General features: G+C 37.7%; 1 protein-coding gene across 3 annotated transcripts in view; it reads right to left on the bottom strand.

Moving 5' to 3' along the window:
- Positions 1-9,709, bottom strand: part of LOC107659898 (serine/threonine-protein phosphatase 6 regulatory ankyrin repeat subunit B-like) — a 28,255-nt gene extending 18,546 nt beyond the window's left edge. For all 3 annotated transcript variants that reach the window (XM_016448999.1, XM_016449000.1, XM_016449001.1), the window contains exon 1: positions 9,281-9,709. In XM_016448999.1, the coding sequence (XP_016304485.1) occupies positions 9,281-9,307 (27 nt within the window). In that variant the 5' untranslated portion in view covers positions 9,308-9,709. The remainder of the gene's footprint in view (positions 1-9,280) is intronic.
- Between the last annotated feature and the right edge of the window lie 1,231 nt (positions 9,710-10,940).

Genomic DNA, 10,940 nt, shown 5'->3' with positions numbered 1-10,940 from the left:
TTTTGAATATTGCATTGCCATTTTGCATATTGCATTTTAAATTGAATTTCGCTACCTATATGCTTCCATACCCTCAAACGTCTATTCTGGGAATATGTAAATTTGGTGGGCGGGTACTAAATTACGTGAAAAGGGTGGATTGCTTTACAGTAGCAACAAATGCTCATGTACAGCTATCCACTATAATTGACCTATCGGTAAGCCCCGCCCTTGAAGCAATGATTGACGGAGGGTGGGCGTGGTCAGCTCGAAATGCATTTTCAAAGCCGCACTGAATTTTGCTACAAATATCCCACTGCGTCATGATGAAAATGCAATCCTAAGTGTTCTAACTGTTAGTCTAAATGCATTTAGGACAAATAGCATTTAAATGATCATTATGCTACCATTTCTGCTTGGACATGTTACACATATCAAATCAATTTGTGTTATACATTTTCATTTTCATTTCGCAACTTATAAAGCGTTCAAATTTGCATGCACTTTACATATTAAGACTACTGTTGGAAATGGCAAATGTAAATTAAATAATTTAATTTTCATTTTACTTTTGCACCAAACTTCGCACGTATGGGTAATGGAAAATGTAAATTTAAATACAGAAATACATTGCCATTTTGAATATTGCATTGCCATTTTGCATATTGCATTTTAAATTGAATTTCGCTACCTATATGCTTCCATACCCTCAAACGTCTATTCTGGGAATATGTAAATTTGGTGGGCGGGTACTAAATTACGTGAAAAGGGTGGATTGCTTTACAGTAGCAACAAATGCTCATGTACAGCTATCCACTATAATTGACCTATCGGTAAGCCCCGCCCCCCTTAGTTACATTGCTTACTCGGACAAACTAACAATGACAGCTATCAGTGTGAAAACCTTGTCCCAAGATGTTTTTGATCAATTTTGGACACAGAAGGACCACTATTCAAATGGCAGATGACAACATCCAGGATTCATGTACCGCATGAACTGCATTTAATATGGAGAGGCACTGAAATGTAGACCTTTTTTTTAATGTGTTTTTGACCTACACTGTACATGACGTTAGAACAGTCAGGTTTGTAGCATGGACTCACTAACTTTAACGTTAACTAGTTTTAGCCAGAGATACCTTTCTGAAGCACAAGACGACATTAACGTTCTGCTTAAGCAAATGAAAATTGTAAATTAATGAGAGTATGACAACCAGAAAATTAACATTTTCGTCTTCATTGGGATTGGGGTTGAATGCTTAGGGACATTTTGCTCTGTTCTGTTTGGGTTTAGGAAATGGAATCAAATTAATTCAATTGCCCATCCTCTCAGGATTCATGGAATTAGTGTTATAAGTACCCCAGGCACATCGCTTTTCCATTTTTGTAGCATAAACACCATCAAACCAAAAGCTTCGGATCTTCCAATGGTTTTCTATGGCGCTGAAACCTAAAGATTTCCGAGTTCCGGTCCGCATGCAGCTGATACTTAACTGCCATTGGCTCATCTGCGTTCGAGGGGAGGGGCTTACCGATAGGTCAATTATGATAGTGAAATCCACTCACTTAACTGTAGGGGGCTCTAAAGTTGCAAAAACACACAAAACTACATTACTGTTACTTTAAGGTGTGGACACATTTAATGTTGTTCAGCGAATTTTCATGGACAAAAGTGACTTCTGTGTGAGTTCTTTGTGAGACACTACAAACAACAGACCTTTCTTTCTCTAATGTGACAGCACCTTTAATGTAACAGATTTAAACAAATCCCAAATGCTAGCAACCCACAAGAACGCCCTAGGAACCACCTATTAACACCCAGCAACTGCAGGGGAACATACTAAAAAACACTCAGAAAGCCGTTGCAACCATACAACAATGTCCTGGCAACCACCACAGCATTGTGGCGGCAAATTATGTAAAGGCAAGCACCACATTTCCATCAGAAAGTAAACAGAGCTACAAGAACCTAGATTATCCTTGTATTGAGTATTACATAAACGTTATGTTTTATATATTTGGAATAACTTTGTCATTCAAATGATCAGTTCTTGAATCAGTTTCTCAGCACAAATCGCTAACACAACCAGACAACTAGGCTGCAAAACCACACAGCCTTCACCATTTCCATGAAATGGCGTCATTACAGGGATGCCAAATCGAGACCCAAAGAGCCCCAAGGAAGCTTTGCACCACACACTGTAGTGTGGTCATTAAAGTCATGTTTCCGCTATGTAATTATCATCTTCTATCCTTGTTTATGGAGCAACTAAAGACTAAACTGATGCCAAATATATTTATAAACTGTATTTTGCCAGCTATTTTCCTAAATTCAAGTGCCAAGCTTGATATATTCATATGGCAGCACATTGAAAATCATGATAATCTGACACATGCGTAGGATTAGAGAATCATAACACCGAGGTGGTTTGAGCCAAACTTGGCTGCATCTAAACTTCCAGTGTCTTTATCTGCAATAACCCCCACATCTCACTTCCTGTTGCTCTTTTTCACCTTCTCAGAAGCGACACAGAGGAAGCGTGGAAAGCATTTTCACTTCCGCTATACAGCAGAACACATGCAGTCAGGGCAACATGCAAATGAACACACTTCAGGGCTCAACACGAAGGATGGCGATTGTAAAGACAGGGATGGACTTTTAACGTCTTACCGGTATATCAGCCCATATGAATTTAGATCTGTAATGGAATTACATTTTGGGATTTTTTTTTTCAAGAAAAGTTCATGTTTAATGAAAAAATATGAATACATTTTTCTGACACTTCAAAATATGTTTCTAAGAATAGCTTCTTTCACTATGACTTTCTCTTTAATATGCACAAATACAAAAACTCTCTGTGTAGAGACAACAGGAGATGTGTTGTTGAGATCTGCTCTATTTTCAGCTGCAGAAACAGGCTCTCTCACACCCACTCACTTCAAACTCATTTCATCATCCATAAAAAACGATCTCTGCTGTGCCAATTCGCCACAAGCCATCATTCATTTTTTGTTAGTCATTTCAAGTTACTCAGCTCTCTAAAAGAACCAATGGCTGAACAATTTCATGAATTTTTCTTTTCATGCATCTCACCATACCATATATCATTTCATTAATGAGACCTCTTTACAATCTCAATCGTTTCTTCTATACAGCAAATGCAAATCAAGTCTCCTGCTTGTTCCAATAATCTCATGTGCCTCCTCTAGAGATTAGGGCTGGGCGATAAATTGATAACAATAATTATCGCAAAATAATTTTCCATGATAAAATGATAACAAGAGGTTGATAAATGTTCAATGTAATTTTTATGCACCAAAAGCAGAACGAAAGAGTGCTAGTTATTTGAATTGTGTCACATGGACCGTTTATCCACTCAAAGTTCAAACTATTATCTCAAACTAATATCACTCATTAGAACATGCAAAAACTAACAAATACATTTTTCTATTAAGATATTTATATTGTTAAAGATGCAGTCCATACGTTTTGCCTCTTTGTCGCCATCTCTGTTTGAAAACCTGGAATTGCAGCAGTGTGCGGAATAGGTTTGTAGCATGGACTCACTAACTTTAACGTTAACTAGTTTTAGCCAGAGATACCTTTCTGAAGCACAAGACGACATTAACGTTCTGCTTAAGCAAATGAAAATTGTAAATTAATGAGAGTATGACAACCAGAAAATTAACATTTTCGTCTTCATTGGGATTGGGGTTGAATGCTTAGGGACATTTTGCTCTGTTCTGTTTGGGTTTAGGAAATGGAATCAAATTAATTCAATTGCCCATCCTCTCAGGATTCATGGAATTAGTGTTATAAGTACCCCAGGCACATCGCTTTTCCATTTTTGTAGCATAAACACCATCAAACCAAAAGCTTCGGATCTTCCAATGGTTTTCTATGGCGCTGAAACCTAAAGATTTCCGAGTTCCGGTCCGCATGCAGCTGATACTTAACTGCCATTGGCTCATCTGCGTTCGAGGGGAGGGGCTTACCGATAGGTCAATTATGATAGTGAAATCCACTCACTTAACTGTAGGGGGCTCTAAAGTTGCAAAAACACACAAAACTACATTACTGTTACTTTAAGGTGTGGACACATTTAATGTTGTTCAGCGAATTTTCATGGACAAAAGTGACTTCTGTGTGAGTTCTTTGTGAGACACTACAAACAACAGACCTTTCTTTCTCTAATGTGACAGCACCTTTAATGTAACAGATTTAAACAAATCCCAAATGCTAGCAACCCACAAGAACGCCCTAGGAACCACCTATTAACACCCAGCAACTGCAGGGGAACATACTAAAAAACACTCAGAAAGCCGTTGCAACCATACAACAATGTCCTGGCAACCACCACAGCATTGTGGCGGCAAATTATGTAAAGGCAAGCACCACATTTCCATCAGAAAGTAAACAGAGCTACAAGAACCTAGATTATCCTTGTATTGAGTATTACATAAACGTTATGTTTTATATATTTGGAATAACTTTGTCATTCAAATGATCAGTTCTTGAATCAGTTTCTCAGCACAAATCGCTAACACAACCAGACAACTAGGCTGCAAAACCACACAGCCTTCACCATTTCCATGAAATGGCGTCATTACAGGGATGCCAAATCGAGACCCAAAGAGCCCCAAGGAAGCTTTGCACCACACACTGTAGTGTGGTCATTAAAGTCATGTTTCCGCTATGTAATTATCATCTTCTATCCTTGTTTATGGAGCAACTAAAGACTAAACTGATGCCAAATATATTTATAAACTGTATTTTGCCAGCTATTTTCCTAAATTCAAGTGCCAAGCTTGATATATTCATATGGCAGCACATTGAAAATCATGATAATCTGACACATGCGTAGGATTAGAGAATCATAACACCGAGGTGGTTTGAGCCAAACTTGGCTGCATCTAAACTTCCAGTGTCTTTATCTGCAATAACCCCCACATCTCACTTCCTGTTGCTCTTTTTCACCTTCTCAGAAGCGACACAGAGGAAGCGTGGAAAGCATTTTCACTTCCGCTATACAGCAGAACACATGCAGTCAGGGCAACATGCAAATGAACACACTTCAGGGCTCAACACGAAGGATGGCGATTGTAAAGACAGGGATGGACTTTTAACGTCTTACCGGTATATCAGCCCATATGAATTTAGATCTGTAATGGAATTACATTTTGGGATTTTTTTTTTCAAGAAAAGTTCATGTTTAATGAAAAAATATGAATACATTTTTCTGACACTTCAAAATATGTTTCTAAGAATAGCTTCTTTCACTATGACTTTCTCTTTAATATGCACAAATACAAAAACTCTCTGTGTAGAGACAACAGGAGATGTGTTGTTGAGATCTGCTCTATTTTCAGCTGCAGAAACAGGCCATTACACACCCACTCACTTCAAACTCATTTCATCATCCGTAAAAAACGATCTCTGCTGTGCCAACTCGCCACAAGCCATCAGTCATTTTTTAATTTGGCTGCACATTTACTGCATGCCAACCATTTGTTTCAATTCACTTGTTTCCTTTTATTCATCTCAAGACATTTGAGAAGAAACATTTAAGCCCAAGGTGAAACATCTGCTGAGCTATGAAAGAGAACATTCTAGGCAATTATACTTTCTTAAGGGATATTACATTTTTTCCAATAATTAGTTCACCAGTGAACCCCCAGGTTTCCTTCTCTTGAATAAATAAATAAATTTGAGAAAACCAAATGTTTCAATTTGCAAGGCAAAAAAAAAAATCACATGCACAAGATCAGGAATGTAAAATTTATAACAGAAGTGGCCTTAAAAACTCTCATACTGGCACCGGGCCACCCTTATTGAGCTCTTTTATGAGAGCATTGATTGAATCTATGAGGATACAATGTTGAATTCTCTTAACTGTGAGATGTTGCCTCTTTCTAGATCGCATGCACAACCACACAGCTCTTCTCTCACTGGAAAGAGAACACAACAGCTGGTGACAACAGTGCTGTCTGTGTTATGGCACCGCAAAGCTTGGGGACGAGATTGCTGAGCGCTGGCACAAGCAGGGATCTGGATGTAGCTCATCACAAATGAGGACATTCCCCGACCTCCCAGCGCCGCTCCATGCCAAAGCCAAACTCTCAAACACTAAAGTCATTGTTGACATTCATTAGGCTACACGACCTCCTCCCCCCAACTCCCCGTCCCCTATGGCCAATAGAAGTGAGCTGGACTTCTTTCTTAGCCAATGAGGGCTAGGGTTTCTTCACTTTTGACAACTGGAGCACTGCAGGCTCTTCAAAACAAAGCAGACTGACTCCTTAAGAGTCATGGGTCTAAAATGAGGAACTGCTGATGTCGCACAATAAATGAACTGCGAAACTGAAATCTAGTTCCTCGTGACAGCATTTTAACCCTGATGTTTAAAGTCAGCATGAAATGCAAATTTGTACATGCATGCATTGTCCAGGTTTTATTTTTTAAATGTTTTTTGACCTTGTAAAATGCATTCAAAATATCATAACGTGATCTTCCGTTGAAACACCAGACTTCTCTCTGCTGACGTACGATGGACTTCTCCAAACATTTAGTCCAACTAAATGTTTAGTCCAACTTACAACTGACTACAAATTCACATTCAGATCTGCCTCCATCCAAACAACAACCGATGGATAGAACCAAAACGTTTTTTTTTTTCTTTTTGAAAATCTGTTTCACTCAGATGTCCATCAATCACAATACTGAAGAAAAGATCTGATGTTATTTCATACATCACAACTTTAGATAGACCATACATTCTGCAAATCATCAGATTCAGGGGTTATGTTGAGTTTGGTGAAGATGTATGTCTTCAACAACACAGTAAGCTCTAAAACACTCTTCTGGACAAAATCTAAACTGAAAGAATCTAAACTTTGTTTTCTGAAGGGTAAAAATATAAAAAGTGTAAAAAACAAAAAATGTCACAAAGTGCATAACAGAAGTATCTAAAGACTTATGGACTTATGTGTAAGGCGTAAACACACTATCCTCTATTTCCTCCCTCTCGGGTGCTCTGAACTTGTGTCATGTAACCCTCCGAGACTACAAAAAAGCATGAGAGGGGAATGCTGAGGTTCAACAACTTCCTGTTCCTTTCCTCTTTGGGGCAAAGTATGGAAATCAAACTGTACACAAGACCAGAATGCCGGTAAACATTACTGACGCTCAGAACACTTAGTGTCACATATTAACTTCTACTAAATAACTGTCCTGGGTTTAATGCAAGTGATACTTTCTGGGGCACGTGTTAAATACCACACCAAAAATCATTTCAACTTGTGTCTTAGTCTGTAAAACAAACAAGACATGAGTTTACATGAATGCACTTTTAATGGAAGTCTAAGGGGCTTGTGAGAGACCCCACTGATAAATATAAAAAGGCAGCTGTATAATTTTATGTATAAAAATAAATTTACACTGTGAATTTAAAATATACAATTTAATATTAAAACAGCTAAATAAATGCTTTCCTTTCCAAAATTAAATAATTGCCCTTTATATCATCATTATACTAAAACAAATGGTTAACATACTTTCTGTTAAATATTTACTTTTTATTAGGTTGACAGCATACCTGAGATTATGAGAATTATGAGAAAAACAAAATATATAAAATTACTGCAATTAATGACATTGTTGAACAGTCTTTAGAAATTTTACTAAATTCAGTAAATGTAAAAAAAAAAAAAGACTAAATTAAATTAAACATGCTTGATTAATATCTTAAGTGCATTTGTATACACACATTTTGTATGAACAAATTAATTTATGTGCTCTATCAAAGATATGAGCCACAGACTTCTGCTTTTAAGCCCTCTGGAATCTCTTGCCATTTTTGCAAATGCATTACTGTGCACACAATTTTTGTTTGCTATTACAAATTTAGGGATGAGTTGGCATTTTCTGTGGCAATCAACAACATGAAGCTGTCGATAGCTGAACATGTTTGAGTCCGAAACATTGCTTCAACCATGTAGTGTGCAAAGATTTAGTAGACTTTTTACTTTCTCTACAGTCTCACAGCTCAAAAATCTTCTCGACCTTGACATGAAGTCCATGGGGCCCCTGATAGACATCAAGTTACTTGTTGCAAGGACAACTTCCTAGAACATATGCAATAGCGTCTAGATATGAGGGTATCACATGACTGTTAGGGAAATATAGGTCTACTCTACTGAAAAAATGCTCTCACTTTGTGCCCACCAAATGAGACATGAAAAACTAATAATTAGAGGAGTTAACTAGTATCAAAAGATATAACATGTCATTTCAAATTTGTGAAGTATAGTAGTAACATTCAATATATCACCAATGAAAATCAGATTACAGTGAAATCAGTCTTTTACTAACTAGAAACACTACACTGCAAACACAAAAGCTTAGTTTGAAACTAAATTATTGCTATTGTCACAACAAAAGTTTCAAATAAGTGAACAACAGTGATGTCAACAGTGAAAAGGAACTTGACTATCTAAGCTTTAACTGGGTGGAGCTCAATCATGTGTTGGTAAGCAACTTATACTAGTTAGTTAAAACAGAAATCTGACTAGGTGTGCTGATAATGATATCATGAATTTGGGATGTTTTCTTCTCAAAACTTGTAATGGTGTGCAGATTAGATTTAGGAGCCGTATCAACATCATCAGCATCATGACACACTACAGCAGGCAGCAGGAAGTTTGTTCTCTCTAGTCTAGATGAAAGCAGATAATGTTCCTTACACAAATGATGCAATAAATGAGAGCAACACTCACTTTGTTACTTCACCACTATTTTATCTCACTTAAACTCAAATATGAAAGATATTCTTACACTGGTGTTGGTAAAACACAAATTATTAATCATACACTAAAAATAATATTTAACTTGTAAAGTGGAGCACTTATAAGTAATTTCCAAAGTAGTATCAGATTCACGACTTGCACAAATTGCTCAAGTATCTGTTTTTGACTTTAAGGAAGACGAGAGACTTCCAACAAGAACTATGATATCGTTTGAGCAAAATGCGTGACAGCAGAAACAGACATGAGCACATTAAACACACTCATATGTGCTGTCATGCATTTTTTAATATGCAATGCATATGCTGCACATACATCATGCAGTTTCAGCTGCAAGCATATATGGAGCATCACATTATGTATTTTGTGCATTCATTGGAAAAAGAAAATAATGTGTAAATCCCTCAGTTTGATCCAAGCAGCATGCCATCCTCCAAATAAACTGATCATTTTGCAATCAAAAATATATTGTGGCTTCAAAAAAACCTTGTGCAATTACCTGGTCGACTAGTTTAATAACAGCCATATCATGTGAAACTGCACATCCAAACTCCTGGAAAAACCTGGAGGTGAAGATTCATAAAATCCAGAAGTGGCTGTGCGCTTTTTTCAAGGAAGGGTGATGCTGCACAACGATGTGGCATCAAAAGCTTGCTTCCTGCTTTGCTGTGGATCGCACCCTCCAGGGGCCCGGGGTGATGTAACGGCCGTGGCCAGCTCTGCAGGCGCTATCTTCGGTCAGCAGGAGCAGCTTTAGCCGCTGCCTCACCACCAGCGCTCCGGCGCTCCGGGAAAGAGGAAAAGGGGAGGGAGGAAAGGATGCAAAGGCTGCTGTAAACAATCCGCATTTACAGGCAATGGCATCCACAGTGATATCGATTTCAGATATGATATCCCTCTAGCTTATGTTCTGCGTAATGCATTCATTCCTTATAAGAAAATACAGGAAGTCAGAGTTTTTTGTATGCTTCCCCCTAGCTAATTTCATGATCCTACTATGGCGAAGGCCTAGTTTATGAATATTAATACGGCACCCAACTTTTCAACAGATTGGCTAAAAGGCAGACGCTGTCAGAGTGGGCGCTGTTGGGATGACCAATGAACGATTCCCATTGCGGACTAACGTTACTGAATTAACCACTGTTTCATGAATATAAATTAGGATGTGTGACTGGATGCTTCGAGGAGATTAGGATGGAACGTCATCGCAACCTAATTAATATTCATAAACTATAGCGTCACCATAGTAGCATTTCTAGTTTCGTTTCCTCCTCTGTATTTGATGCACAGAATTGTCAGTTCTTCCGAAAAGCCATCATCATCGCCTGCCTCACTGATGCCCTCGCTAGTCTGACGCACGAATGAATAATTCTAATGAATCTGTTCTGTTTAATGATTCGGTCACAACGTATACGTGAATCACTTTGTGAACCGAACTGTCCGAACAAACCGATTCGCTAAAATTAACCAGTTCTTAACGCTAGTCCTCTCTGGTTACTCGCAGAATACCGGTATGTCGTCTTTTGGAGTACATATACGTTTACAATAAAATTCAAATAATGCATTCATTATTATAATGTCGACAGTTATTCTGTTTGTAGCTTGTTCAAAGGTAAAGAGACCGCAGCTCTTCGGCGTGCGCAGAGTTTAACTCTAAAAATGTGGTTCTGCCGACATCGAGCAGAAACTCACTATATATATAATTTATACTGAATATTGCTCAGCAATGAGCTAACATCATGCTTGATGAATTCTATAATTAATGACAAATGCAGTTAAGATTCGATTCATTTTAAATTCAATTTACTGTCAATGATAAAAAAACGGATAAAAACAAGAGTAAAGTTCAGGAATTGTAGAGTTTTCAACTGTCTTTATTTTTAATTTATTTATTTGTTCACAATTCTTGCTGAACCCTATGGTTTACACATAGGTTGAAGATTGCCACTATAATGCAATTAGCTTTAACAGCTTTCATTTTTGTTTATTTGCTGCTATTCTACATTTGTATTTGTCAGCTGTACATTCTTAAAGAAATGGAAAACAGGAACTTGCCCATAATGTACCTGGAAGCAAATATCGGTGTTTGTTTGTCCTTTGCTGGATGACATCACCTAACAGACTGTTTGTATTTGTGTGTGTGTGTGTGTGTGATTGAT

This window comes from Sinocyclocheilus anshuiensis, unplaced genomic scaffold (genome assembly GCF_001515605.1).
Source record: "Sinocyclocheilus anshuiensis isolate Anshui unplaced genomic scaffold, SAMN03320099.WGS_v1.1 scaffold1409, whole genome shotgun sequence".
In the NCBI taxonomy this organism is placed as follows: Eukaryota; Metazoa; Chordata; class Actinopteri; order Cypriniformes; family Cyprinidae; genus Sinocyclocheilus; species Sinocyclocheilus anshuiensis.
The sequence above is the reverse complement of the archived record's forward strand: the minus strand, read 5'-3'. Positions and strand labels throughout refer to the sequence as shown.